The sequence below is a fragment of the Microcaecilia unicolor genome, chromosome 11 (genome assembly GCF_901765095.1).
Source record: "Microcaecilia unicolor chromosome 11, aMicUni1.1, whole genome shotgun sequence".
Classification (NCBI taxonomy): domain Eukaryota; kingdom Metazoa; phylum Chordata; class Amphibia; order Gymnophiona; family Siphonopidae; genus Microcaecilia; species Microcaecilia unicolor.
The window spans coordinates 181,754,782-181,769,573 of record NC_044041.1 but is presented as its reverse complement, the minus strand read 5'-3'; the positions used below and the strand labels follow the sequence as shown (position 1 = coordinate 181,769,573).

Sequence of the window (14,792 nt, the reverse complement as noted above, 5' to 3'; positions counted from 1 at the left end):
GCAGATGCATTCCGACTGAAACTGAATACAGAAAAAACTAAATGCCTCATACTTACCTCCCAATACAACACGAATAAATTTACCGCCATCAACACACCTAAACTAAATCTGCCAATCTCAGAAACCTTAAAAATCCTTGGAGTCACCATCGACCACCACCTAACTCTCAAGACTCATGCAAACAACACAACAAAAAAAATGTTCTACTCCATGTGGAAACTGAAAAGAATTAGACCATTCTTTCCAAGATCTGTTTTCCGTAGTCTAGTGCAATCACTCGTACTCAGTCACCTGGACTATTGCAACTCATTATACGCAGGATGCAAGGAACAAATACTGAAGAAACTTCAAACAGCCCAGAATACAGCAGCCAGACTCATCTTCAGAAAACCAAAATACGAAAGTGCAAAACCCTTACGGGAGAAACTACACTAGCTACCACTCAAGGAACGCATCACTTTTAAAGTATGCACCTTAGTCCACAAAATCATTCACGGTGAAGCCCCTGCATACATGTCCGACCTAATTGACCTGCCACCCAGAAACGCTAAAAGATCGTCCCGAACCTTCCTCAATCTCCATTTCCCTAAGTGCAAAGGCATAAAATACAAAGCACTGCACGGATCGACTTTCACATACATGAGCACACAATACTGGAATACACTACCCCGCAGCCTGAAAATGACCTACGAACTGACCGACTTCCGCAAACTACTAAAGACTTATCTCTTCGAGAAAATCTACGGCAAGGATCAAAACACATAAAGCCCATGCAATCTCATAGACGCGCACCAATACACTCTCTGAACCTCTACTCCCGCGCTTAAACCCTACCTACTGACCAAATTTGTCAGACCTCCCTATTCCCTCGATTATGTTTCCCCCCTCTCAACTCACCCCTGTTATAATCCACTATTCGATCCCCTAAGAATATCTTGAACTTACTCTGTCTTATATAATTCTTCACAATGTAACCCATAATTGTACTGCAACCAACTGCACTTCCATTTTTACAATGTATTGTAAGCCACACTGAGCCCGCAAATAGGTGGGAAAATGTGGGATACAAATGCAAATAAATAAATAAATAAACAACCTGGACACCAGCATTGACACAAAGTTTCAGCGGACACGGGTTTGGGTGCGAAAATCAGTGTTAAGCGCGATTCTATAAAGGGTGTCTGCACTCTACAGAATCACGCTTAGCAACTGATCTTTTCCGGTGCCCAATTTTGAGCGTGATTTATGGAATCTGGCCCTTGGTGGTGAAGGCGGTTAGCTTAGCAGAGTTTAAAAAGGGGTTGGACGGTTTCCTAAAGGACAAGTCCATAAACCGCTACTAAATGGACTTGGGATAAATCCACAATTCCAGGAATAACATGTATAGAATGTTTGTACGTTTGGGAAGCTTTCCAGGTGCCCTTGGCCTGGATTGGCTGCTGTCGTGGACAGGATGCTGGGCTCGATGGACCCTTGGTCTTTTCCCAGTATGGCATTACTTATGTACTTATATGTACTTATGTACCTTTGGGAACCCTTTGTAGAACTGCCTTTTGTCTAATATGTGTATTAATGGAGGAACACAGTCCTGCAGGTGGTAAATATGGTTGTGTAAGTTTGCATGTCAGTGTGGATGGAAACTCAAACACTTAACCCCACCTGCCGCATTTATTTACATCTCTGCATTAAATTTTGGTCCCTGTTTCCTAAGGTGTGCTAGCGTTTCTAGTGTGCGCTAAAAATTAGCTCGTGCTAACGCTACAGACACCCATAGGAAAATATATGGGTGTCTCTAGCATCAGTGCGTGTCAATTTTTAGCATGCGCTAAAAACACTAGCGCGGCTACAACACAGCTTAGTAAACAAGGTCCTTTGACTGCCTCACCTTGCCTTGCCTCGCCGCCGCCTTGCCTCCTTGCCCTCGCCTGCCTGCCTGCCTCGCCTCGCCGCCCACCCGCCTCACCTCGCAAACAAATACCTTTGCTGGCGGGGGTCCACAACCCCCACCAGCCGAAGCCTTCTTCAGCGCCGGTCTCCGGCACAGCCGCGTTCGCTGCCCTGCTCTTCTTTCTTCTTGCTCCTCCTGTGCACGCTGACGCTCCTTCTGAGTTTCACGGGTCAGCGTGCACAGGAGGAGCAAGCAGAAAGAAGAGCAGGGTAGCGAATGCGGCTGCACCGGAGACTGGCGCTGAAGAAGGCTTCGGCTGGAGGGGGTTGGGGACCCCCCGCCAGCCAAACCAGGGGCCCGGACGAAATTTGCGGGGGCCCAGGCCCCCGTGGCCCTCCGTAGCTACGCCCCTGGCTTGAGGTACATAAGTACATAAGTACATAAGTAATGTCATACTGGGAAAAGACCAAGGGTCCATCGAGCCCAGCATCCCGTCCACGACAGCGGCCAATCCAGGCCAAGGGCACCTGGCAAGCTTCCCAAACGTACAAACATTCTATACATGTTATTCCTGGAATTTTGGAGTTTTCCAAGTCCGTTTAGTAGCGGTTTATGGACTTGTCCTTTAGGAAACCGTCCAACCCCTTTTTAAACTCTGCTAAGCTAATCGCCTTCACCACTTTCTCCGGCAACGAGGTAGAAAGAAGTGAAATAAATTATGGGCAGAGCACAGCTTTTATCATTGCTAGGCCTTAGAAAGGAGAAAGACTATAAGCAAGCCTTAGTAAAATGTCACATTGAGAGGAAAGATACAAACTTAATATAAGATAATAAATCAGCAATAAGTCCCTCAATAAAACAATCCCTTTCAAGAAAGAGGAAAGAGGCTGAAAAGCCCTCAGTGTTTACTGGTGGCAACTTTTCATCGGAGAAAAGGAAAGAACTGGTTATCTCTTTGGTACCTGCTGATGGTGTAAAAAGCGACCAGCTGATGCATATCCTGGAAGTTCAGGTGGGAATTCTCCAAAAACAGAACTGTGAGGAACAGACAAGACAATTTAGGCAATGATGAGAGGGAACAATATCCATATTACATAGGCTGTATCAGAGAGGCATATGGGTTTTTTTTTATTAGCTGAGCAAGTGGCTGTGGCTTCCTTCAGTTTAAGCATATAAAAAAAAAAATTCAGATGTAGCATTAAGTGAAATAAAACAACAGCCCTCTATTTTATCCTCTAAATCATTCAAGCAACATCCAGAAAATGAGGGAGGGTTTGGAGATGAATGTAACCCGCCAAGCGGACTGCGTTCTTCTCTCTACCTCTTACTCATTCAAATGTTTCCGATCGTATTACTACTGTTTGATCCTGCCAGGTAATCTGGAATTGGCCAGTGCTGCAGATAGGGTGACGGGCTCATAAGTGAGGGAATAACTTATTGGTTAGAGCAGGGGGGCTGGGAACCAGAAAAGTCCAGCTCCAATCCCCCCTGTAGCTCTGTGTGATTTTGGAAGGTCCCTTAACCCTCCCTTTCCTCAGGTACAAGATTGCAAACCATCTGAGGACAGGCAATAGCTTCTGTACTGGAATGTAACTCCCCTTGAGCTATTACTGAAAAAGGTGTGAGCAGAATCCAAGTCGTTTTTGCTCTGACTCAGTAGGACACTTCTTACATATTAACAATTTGAACCAGTAAAGAAGTGCTACTTGTTAATACATATTTCAGGCAAGCTGCTTACTTACTTCCCAGAACTGCCTTGTGCAGGGCCGGTCTTAGTAAGTGCGGGGCCCTGTGCAGACCAATTTGGTGGGGCCCCATCCTAGCCCCGCCCCATCCTAGCCCCGCCCACACCCTAGCTCCGCCCCACCCTAGTTCCACCCCCACCCTAGTTCCACCCCATTGACAAGATTATTCCATTTTTAGAAATTTTTTTTATTTATGAAATTTCAAATAAAGACAAATGAAGCTAAACTTGTACAAAAAAAACTGATTGAAATAATAAGTACAATGCGAAACCTCCCCTCCCCAGAAATTATTCAGTTCAAGTCCACTACAATTAGTAGTTCCAATTCTCATAACAAAGGAGAAAATAAGGAAAAATATTAAGAAAAGATCCAGCACAGTGCTACAGTGTACAAGGTATACCAGGAATGCATTATCTGCCTATGGCTGGAGAGAGGTTGAGTGACTCGATGCGGTCCCGGTCCGGGTCGGAGCGGAGGCACGAGGCAGAGTTGAGGCACGCTGAGCGGGGCCCCCTTAGGCGCGGGGCCCTATGCGGCCGCCTTGGTCGCCTCTGCCTAAGACCGGCCCTGGCCTTGTGTTTTGAAACTCTGACCAACTCTCAATGCTTCCTACATTCATCAGAAGTAGGGGTGGGCATTTAGTGCACTATTAATGCGATTAATTTTTTTTAAAACTTTTGCGATTAAAATTTTTAGCCTAGCGACAATTTTTGCTTTCTTTCCCCTGCCTATTCTATTTCTCCTTGCCATATCATAGCAAAGGGAAGCCATTGTTGTCAGTTGCAAGTAGCATGTGGGAATCGCTACTGGAGACCCTATGAAGAGCCAGATAAATGTTAAGATGAATGGGAGGGGGGATGCTGGACCTATGTGCTGGGGGGGGGGGGGGTCAGCAGCAGGAGAGGAGAGAAATGGGTGTCTGTGTGTCAGGGTAGCAGGTTTAATAGCAGAAGGTGAGACACTTGGGTGTATGTACAGGGGAAGGATGCAACAAGAGAGGAGAAAGGTAAGTACTTGTATGGAGGGGAGACAGAGCACTGTGTCGTGGGAAGGAAGTGTGTGTATTCAACTTTTCATTATATTCAGCAGGTTTAAAAAATTTCCATGCAGTGGGAAATTACTAACACCAAGCCATCCAGCCCAGAGCTACAACTAATCGTATGATTAAAAATTTTAATACCACAATTAATTTTGATTAAAAATTTTAATCATTGTCCACCCCTAATTGAATAGCATGTTGTGAAGGATAATCAGCCATGTTGAGCATCTGTTCAAAAGGATGTTTGGGTCAACATTTAAAAAATTTGGAAAAGCATGTGCCCAAAATACATCTAACGATTAATCACGATTAATCGCGATTAATCACTCTATGAAAATTTATGGACATACGGTTGATTGCAGTTACATTAATCGTTGTCCACCCCTAATCAGAAGTGACACTGTTTCTAGCCACCCCTCGACTACACGGGTCTGTGTTACAAAACAAATACCTAGTAAATTGTTTCATAGGTTATGTCTTCAGAGAAGGAATTCTCTCCTGTGTTATGACTAAGGGGGTGGGGACACTTTTAAAAAGCAGTGCTTCATGAATAGAAATAGGTGTTTATAAGACTGAGCTCATGATATGTAAATAAACTCATACATTTACCCTGATTCTATATATGATGCCCAGATTTGCGCACCCAAATTAGTGTGCACATCTGAGATGTGTGCGCAAATTCATTGCTTAACGAGCTCAATGATATCAATAGTTGGGTGCTAACAGCCAATTACTGATGCTAATTGGTACTCATTAATATTTGCACGCACATCTGGCTGCACGCTATGCCATAACACAGTGCACCTAACTCCCATAGTGTGCATCTCAAAAGGGGGCGTGTCAGAGGCGTTCTGAAAATTTGCGCATGTAGTTATAGAATACTGGGTCAGTGCGTCTAACTTGGGTGCCAGCATTTACACAGGTTCCAGGCGGAAGTCTGGCACCCAAAGTTAGCTGCGAGATCTGCACTTAAGCGCTGTTCTATAAAGGGCGTGCACCCTTTACAGAATAACGCTTAGCGCTGACTTTTTTTTCCAGCGTCTAATTTTGAGGACCATTTATAGAATCCGTCCCTTACAGCTTGGATGCCCATCAGTTTCCCCAGAGTGAGCAGATGCTCACTAATGCTGGAGTTGAGGAGAAATCAGTTTATTAAATACCAGCTGAGCAGCGGCGTAGCAAGGGCGGGGCGGTGGGGGCGGTCCGCCCCGGGTGCACGCTGCTGGAGGGGTGCAGAGAGCAGCCACGCGCCTGTCAGCTCCGTTGGTTCCCTGCTCCCTCTGCCCTGGAACAGGTTTATTTATTTATTTATTTATTGCATTTGTAGCCCACATTTTCCCACCTCTTTGCAGGCTCAATGTGGCTTACAATACATCATCAGTAATGGAAATATATTAGAAAATAGACATTTAGTGTTACAGAAGAATCTTTGGTAACATGATAATGATAAGACATGATAGTAGTATAGTAAGCAGATATTATAAGACAGTTCTGAATATGTATGGAGGAGCTATGTATATTCACATTGGTTGATCTTTGTGGTAAGCCTTGTTAAAGAGATGGTGTCAGGACCAACCCTAGACAACGATTGCTGACAGATGGGTCTTCAGTAGTTTGCGAAAATTCGTTAGTTCATAGATCATTTTTAGGTTACTTCCTGTTCCAGGGCAGAGGGAGCCAGCGGAGCCGACAGCCGCATGGCTGCTCCCAGCAGCTAGGAATGCACCCGGGGGGGGGATCATTGCGCCAGGGGGGGTGTCGTGCTGCACCCTGGGGGGATGGACGCCCCCCGGGGGGGGGGTGCGTAGCGGCGCTCCGCCCCGGGTGGCAGCCGACCTAGGAACGCCACTGCAACCGAGCGCTCAAATTTTAGGCCATTTGGCCCAATCACTGGTTTCTGTATAGAAAGCAGCTAACGTAAATTCATGTAAAACTCAAATGGAATGTTTTAAAAGTGCATATTTGTCTTACAGGCCCTCCAACCCCATCCTTCGCCTGTGATTTCATAGCAACTCTGTTCCGCTCCTATCCATTGATTTGAAATTTCTCAGTTTTTCTGTAGAACGGATCATTATTGTGCTGTGCTACCATAAGGGCTTTTTTTTGAGGGGGTACTTGGGGGTACTGAGTACCGGCACCTTTTCCATTGTCTGCTAAAATTGACCCATGGTCCCCAAGTTCTAAAGAAAGAGCTCAGGATCTACACACCAAATCTGCGTTGTCATAGATTCTGTGACTGGTTGCAGGGGGCCTGGCTATTGTGGGGTGGGTCCCTCAGGGAGCACCCCACCCCTGAAGGGTGGCCTGGCATTTGAGTACTGGCACCTTTTTCGCTAGAAAAAACACACTGGCTACCACATACGTATCGTGTTTTACCACTTAGTGTTGGTTGAATTGACCCCTGAGGCAGGCGTCTCTTACGCTGAAACACGGCCCATGTCGGGTCACTAATAAAGCACACTTGCCCCACTCTTGAAAGCCCTTTGTGCTGTTTTTCAATGTTGAGGGAGGACACTTTGAACACAAATTATGAATTAAACTAATACTCCCCCCCCCCCCCCCCCCCCCCCCCCCCCAGAGTTGCCATCTAAAGCAACTACTACTACTACTACTACTTAACATTTCTAGAGCGCTACTAGGGTTACGCAGCGCTGTACAATTTAACAAAGAGAGACAGTCCCTGCTCGCACCACTCAACATGTAAACACACATGCAGCCATTTAAGTTTTGGTATTTTTATATCATTCATTTTCTAATTAGAGATCTCTGTGTTTATCCTACGCCTTTTTGAATTCCGCCATGGGTTTTTTTCTCCACCACCTCCCTAGGGAGGGCATTCCAGGCATCAACCACCCCCTCCGTGAAAAAGAATTTCTTAATGTTACTCCTAAGTCTACCACTCTGCAACCTCAATTCATGTCCTCTAGTTTTACCACTTTCCCTTCTCTGGAAAATATTTATTTCTATATTATTAGCCGGGCTTTTTTTGAGGGGGTACTTGAGGGTACTGAGTACCGGCACCTTTTTCATTATCTGCTAAAATTGACCCATGGACCCCAAGTTTTAATGAAAGAGCTCAGGCTCTACACATCAGTTCTGCCTTGTCATAGATTCTGTGACTGATTGCAGGGGGCCTGGCTATTGTGGGGTGGGTCCCTTAGTGGCCACCCCATCCTTGAAGGGTGGCCTGGCGTTTGACTACTGGCACCTTTTTTGCTAGAAATAACGCACTGATTATTAGGCACCATTTATTGAATTAACTTGTATGTGTCTCTGACAATGCTAAATATATCTGGTGTGTGTTATACAAACCACGATAACCATATTCATAAAAATAGCAATTTAACTGAAGCTATAAGACAGCGTCTGATTATCGGAACCTCTGAGACGTTATAGAATTAACAGGTTTGCACAATGTGGTAAGAGGGCCGGGCCCAGCGATGGAAGCCATAACAAAAGAGGCTACGTAATTAAACTCTGGAATTCATTGCCGGAGAACGTGGTGAAGGCGGTTAGCTGCAATTCACAGAGAACTGCTCCGGAGCCTTCCCTCTGCAATGATCCACCCTCTCGGAAACAGGAAGTTGCATCAGAAAGTGGATTGCAGCAGAGGGAAGGCCCCAGAGCGGGTCTCCACCTGTGAATCATTGTCAGCCGATGCTCTTAATTTAAACTAGAAGCAGCACAGTGAGTGAGGGAGGGAAAAGGATGAAGTAATGCTGACCTGCGGGGCGGGCTGCGAGTGAGTAGCTGTACTTGCAGGGTGGGAGAGAGGCAGGCTGGGAAACAGTGGCTGCACCTGTGGGGGGGGGGGGGGGACTGGAGGCCAGAGGCGTAGCCAGACACCCAATTTTGGGTGGGCCCTGGGCCCAAGATGGGTGGGCAGAAGAACCCCACCCCATCCCATAGGTGACTTGGTCTGTCCTCTTGCCTGCATACCATATGGTCTCTCAAATATCCCTCCTCCCCTGCACACCTTTTAAATTTCAGATTTCCAGTGAGGAGCAACTAATGCACATTACTCATGTAGGCCCCACATCCTTCCCACTGATACAGCTTCCTGTTTCTGCATAGGCGGGAATACGTCAGAGGGAAGGCTGTGGGGCTGGTGTAAGCAGTTTGTATCAGTCGCTGCTTCCTGCAGGTGAAGATCTGCTATGTATAAGGTATGCAGGAGGGACAGTTGTTGGGAGTTTTCAGCTTGGGAATCTCTGCCAGCCACATCATAGGTGTGCTGCTACTGGTGGGCCTGAGCTACGCCACTGCTGGAGGCCGAAGGGAAGGGAAAGGAAAGAGGTTCTAGATCTACAAAAAGGGGGGGGGGGTTGGCTGGAGAAAAGACAGAGAGGTTCTGGACCTGCAAGGGGTGGGGGGAGAAGGTTAACTGGCTGGAGGAAAGGGAGAGAGGTGCTGAATTTATTGGGGGGGAGGCTGGAGGCAAAGGAGAGAGGTGCTGGACCTGCAAGGGGGGGAGAACGACGGAGGGAAGGAAGAGAGGTGCTGGACCTACAAGGGGGGAGAGGCTGGGGGCTGGAGGAAAGGAAGGAAGTTGCTGGACCTGCAAGGGGGGGCAGGCTAGAAGGAAGGGAGGTGCTGGACCTATGGGGGGCTAGAGGCTGGAGGGAAGGCTTACAGGGGAGGCTGGAGGGAAGGAACAGAGGTGCTATAGCAGGGGGAGAGATTAGAGGGAAGGGAGAGAGATGACGGGTCAAGGGGATGAAGTAAGAGGGAGACACATTTTTAACTCACAGTGGGAGAAAGAGCCAAAAGCTGGAAGGAAGGAGAGAAGCTGGATAGGTGGGACGCAGAGGAAAGAGAGACATTGGTGTGGGTAAGGGAGAAAGGGGAGATACAGAAACAGATCTGAGATGCTGTATGGGGATGGCATATGAGCACAGAGGGGCAATGTCTGACAGAGAGGGGGGGATTTGGGAATAGAGAGGCTATGCTGGACACTGGGAGGGAGGGGTATATGGACACAGGAGAGAGATACTAGATATAGGGGAGAATAGGAACTCAGAAGGGAGGTACTGGATATGGGAGGGCATAGGGACACAAGGGGTGATGTTGGACACAGGGGTAGGGGATAAAAGGGTGATGGATGCAGGATTTTGAACACAGTGGAGATACTGAACAAGGAACTTTGGGGACACAGAGATGGGAGATGGATCGTGGACATGGAGAGAGAAGGCATGACAAATAGACAGGAGACCTGGTGAGTGAATTAAGACTGAGGAAAGCAGAAACCAGAGACTAGGACCAAGCTGATTTGAAAAATAAAATAGCCAGACAACAAAAGGTAGAAAAATAATTTTATTTTCTATTTTGTGATTAGAATATGTCAGATTTGGAATGTACATCTTGCCAGAGCTGGTGTTAGACATGGCTGGAGCCCAGGCCATAAATTTGGGAGGGAACCCCAAAACCCATCACCAGGCTGCACTGCCTTCAGCTTCCATCATGCTTGTGGCTCTCTCTGGCCAGGGGACATTGCTCCAGCTGCATTCTTCTAACACCATCCCTGGCACGTACTATCTTTACATTTTGCACAGGAGGAAATGCATTTCTTCTGTTTCTCTGGTATTGTATTACATGCAAGGTCTGGCTTCTTGGGGTTTTGGTTAAATTTATGTTTATAATTTGTAGTCGATTATTCTATATTTGGCATTTTTGTTCCATGTGTGTGATCAAGGTATTCTGTTAGTATGAATTTTCTATGCAGTAATTTTGGTTTGTTCAGTTTTCCCAATAGATATATTGATATTTTAGGGCCCCATTGTAATATGTAGAGCAATGCCTTTTTCATAGGTAGGATCCTTGTTTTGGAAGTTAGTGCTAGCATTGTAGATTTGATCTAGGTTATGAGTGACATTTTGTTTTAAAGATTGTTTTATTTACTTTATGGCGGCTGTTGAGATTATTGTGAGTTTTATGGGGAAATGTCCTAATTCTGCTCTGCACCCACTGGGGGGGGGGGGGGGTGTCAGGGGGTTCTGTGGATGCAGAATTTATTTGCCTTTAATACCAGACTATACTTTCTGGGATCGTTTCTATAGCTTGTAACTAGAGACATGTGTTGAAAAGTGTTTGGTCTTGCTATACAGGCTAAGTATGTGTGTTAGGAGACCGAGGCTCAATGGAGGCTGAAGAGCGCAATCTCTTGTACTTCCCCCTAGCTCGCAATGTGGCCTGCAGTCACTGAAGCCTGCACTGCTACCCTCATTGAAGTTATTGGGAGTGGGGAAGAGGTGGAGCATGGGGTGGGGCATCAGGTGGGAAGTTTTTCAATTTCTAAAAGTTGGCAACCCTGGTGTTCACCCATCTGACCTGTTGGCCCACCCATAAATTGCCTTCTGGCTACGCCACTGAGGTACTTATATCTTTATAAAATATTAGCACAGATTCTGCAGAGATAGCACCCAGATTGTTAGGCTCGGGAGCAGATCTAAATGTTGGTCCATATGTAAATCACAACTCCATGCTCCACCTGAACTTCTCCTCTGAGCATGCCTCCTGTGCAAGTACATTCCGGTTTGAACCACATGTACATAAGAACATAAGAATAGCCATACTGGGTCAGACCAATGGTCCATCTAGCCCAGTATCCTATTTCCAGCAGTGGCCAGTCCGGGTCACAAATACCTGGCAGAAGCCCAGAGTAGCAAGATTCCGGAATCCCAAGGAGTAGCAACATTGCACAATCCCAAAGAGTAGCAAGATTCCATGTAGAACCCCAAAGAGTAGCAACATTCCATGCTAGCAATCCCAGGGCAAGCAGTGGCTTCTCCATGTCTGCTTCAATAGCAGACTATGGATTTTTCCTCCATGAATTTGCCCAACTCTTTTTTTTTAAACCCATAAGAACATACTTTTAGGCATGACCTTATTTTAGCAAAGATATTTTACACACGCAAAAGGTTTGCAAAATTACCCTCTAAGCACATTAGGTTTTTAGAAAATTCCCCATGTTACCACCCAATACTTTCTAAACATGTGCCCATCCTCCTGAGACAATCATCTTTTCTAAAGTGAGTGTCGATCTTGATCATAATATTCAGGAATGTGAAAATGAATTCTTTTAAGTGTTCATTCTAAGATGCTTCACATGTTGCAAGATAAATGCATTGAACCCGGTCACTAAATGTGAAGTACAGGACTAATATGCCCCTGCATTGAGGAGAAGGCAGAAATGGAGACCCCCCCCCAGTGCTATATTCTAGGGTTTGACGTGTATGAGTAGATAAAGTGCAATTGTAAAATGGGGTGTCTGCAATTATGTGCCACTCGCAAACCTAGGAGTCGATAGTCAGCCGATGGCAGTGAGTATTTTTTTTTTAGCCGCTGGTGGTGTTGTTCTCAGATATTCAATACTGAGCCATATCCGGGCACCAACATTGAATATCCACAGCCGGCTATCTCTTACACGGTTAAATGCAATTTTCAGCACTTGAGCGCCTAAGCGACACCGCAAAAAGATAGGACTGACTTTTAAGTGGCCCGATTTGACCGCTAAACTTAAGCAGCTAAGTGCTGAATATTGGCACTCAACCACCTAAGTGCCAACTCAACCCCTGGACCACCCACAAAATATCCAGCTTTGAGTTGAGCAGTCTGTGGTGATATTCAATGGCATGAACCAGTTAAGTGCCGCTGAATATCAGCGGAAAGCCCCGCACAAGCCATTTAACTGGCCAGGAGCCATTTTTAGCGGTTAAATTGCTTTGAATATTGATCCCTTAAATGTACAGAATATGAACAGTTTAACGGGTAAGTGTACAGTTACACATATAAGTGGTGGAAAGCTATTAAGTGCTATTCTATAACTGTGCTTAAGTGGCATAGCATATAAAAGCAAGGATCAGAGCGTGGGAGAGGCACAGACAGGGCAAGGGAGAAGCATGGGTGGGACATGGAAGGGACACGAGCGGGGAATGGGAGAGGCACGGACAGGGCATAGGAGAGGGCATGGGAGTGGCACGGATGGAGCATGGAAGAGGCATGGGCAGGGCAGGGCAGGCATGGGAGAGGCATGGGCAGAGCATGGGACAGGCACAGGTGGAGTATGGGAGAGGCACAGGAGAGGCATGGGAGGGCATGGGCAGAGCATGGGACAGGCACAGGTGGGGCATGGGAGTGGCACAGGAGGGGCATGGGAGAGACACAGGAGGGGCATGGGAGAGGCATGGGTGGGGTATGATAAAGTAATGGACAGGGCACGGGAGAGGCATGGGAGGGGTATGAGGGAGGCATGGGCAGGGCATGGGAGAGGCACAGGTGGGACACGCGAGAGGCATAGGCGGGGCATTGGAGAGACACGGGTGGGGCATGGGAGAGGCACGGACAGGGCATAGGAGAGGCATGGACAGGGCATGGGAAAGGCACAGGCGGGGAATGGGAGAGGCACAGGTGATGCATGAGAGGAACATGGGCGGTGCATGGTGGAGGCACAGGCAGGGCATGGGAGAAGCACAGACAGGGAATGAGAGAAGCACAGACGGGGCTGCCACTTATGCACATAACACAAAAAAACTACCAGTTATGCACACCCTTCTGCATTTATGTGACCGCAGGTAAGGATAGTGTTCTATAAAAAAATTCTGGTTGCCCAAATGGCGTTATTAAAACTGCCCCCACTGGGCAGTGTCCTTTCTCCAGCAGAACACCGTTTACCTGACTTCTCTTCCTTGATTGGGAAATCCTGGACTTTACCACTGCTGCGAACACTTTGGCCACGCACCACCACGGACAGCACCCACACCGAGGTACCGTCGTTCCTCCTTACTAAAAAAGTCTGAAATCAAAAAGAAATGAGCAGTCTTATTCCAAACTGGACCAAAGTTTAGTCCACTTTAAAATATAGGACTGGGGGCAAACAAGTGAGAGAAAGTAAAAGAGAAGGAATTAATACAAACGTTGAGTGAGTCTGTTGGTAAAAATCCAGGGCCCATGGTTTCACCACAGACACAGAACAGGAGAGACTGAAAATAGCCCCCCAACTATTTATTACGAGAAGAAGTACAATAAATGCATTGGTTAGTGCCTGCACACATGGCGGGGGGGGGGGGGGGGCAATATTCCTGGATCCCGGCCTGCAAGGAGAACCCAGCACCGGCAATCAAAAGAGACTGCTGTGCCGACCACAGGTCCTTCTTCCTGCCACGTCCCGCCTATGCGGAAACAGGAAATTACTTCACAGGAGGTGGGACGTGGCAGGAAGAAGGATCTTTGGCCGGCAGAGCACTCTCTCTCTCATTCACTGCTACAGAGTGGGAGGGGAAGGGGGGTGGCAGCAAGGCCCTGAAGATAATTTCCTCTGGGTCGGCTTTGTCTCTCTGAGCAGTTCACTTACCCCAGCTGGTTGCCTCATAAGAAGTTCTTTGGCTTCCTCGGAGCTAAGAGCAGAAGACTGCCAGAGCCTTTGCGTCAGAAGAAGTCTGTTCAAGAGGGTGAGCTGGGCAGGAGGAAAGCCAAAGATGCCTTCCTCTTGTCTTTCAGATGTTTTGTGTAAGGACCTGAGCTGACAAGCAGGAGAATCAGGTGGTCCTTTATCATGTGCCTTGCACTCATCATTCAAGAACCTGAGATGAGAAGGTACCAGACACAATGCATCTTCCTCTGTACTCTGGTGCTGTTCATTCAGAGGCATGTGGTTAGGGCTGTACAGAAAAACATCAACAAAAGCAAGCTGAGAGGAATGTGCACTGCCCAAAAAGCTCAGTTTGTGCTTGTTTGAAATTATTTTTCCTGCTTTTTGGGCATTTTTCATATTTCTTTTACCTATTTGCTCTTTGTACGTGCATTGTGCATGCTAGAGATCTTTTAATCACGCAAATTGATTGAACAGTATATATGCCTACAAATGATTCATGCACACTTTACATTTTTAACTGCAAAACAAAAAGAAAGCTGACTCGAAGAACCCATTTCTCTAACGCTTGGGTCTAAATTTAACCCTTCTTTCTTTTGAATGGCCCATAAAGTCGATTGATTCTTTTACTGTGATTTAAGCCATGGCATCATTTTGTTTTTCTTTCGAATCACTGGGACAAGTGCATTGGCGTTTTAGCAGTGTTACTTTACTTACAGTTCTGCATCCTGAAAGGACTTTTAAAAATAAGTA

General features: G+C 46.7%; 1 protein-coding gene across 1 annotated transcript in view; it reads right to left on the bottom strand.

Annotated features, from left to right (window-relative positions):
• The window catches only part of RINL (Ras and Rab interactor like), a 46,478-nt gene extending 32,254 nt beyond the window's left edge, over window positions 1-14,224 (bottom strand). The window contains 4 exon segments of the mRNA XM_030219998.1: window positions 2,851-2,923; window positions 13,343-13,463; window positions 14,022-14,153; window positions 14,195-14,224. Coding sequence (XP_030075858.1) covers window positions 2,851-2,923; window positions 13,343-13,463; window positions 14,022-14,153; window positions 14,195-14,224 — 356 coding nt within the window.
• Between the last annotated feature and the right edge of the window lie 568 nt (window positions 14,225-14,792).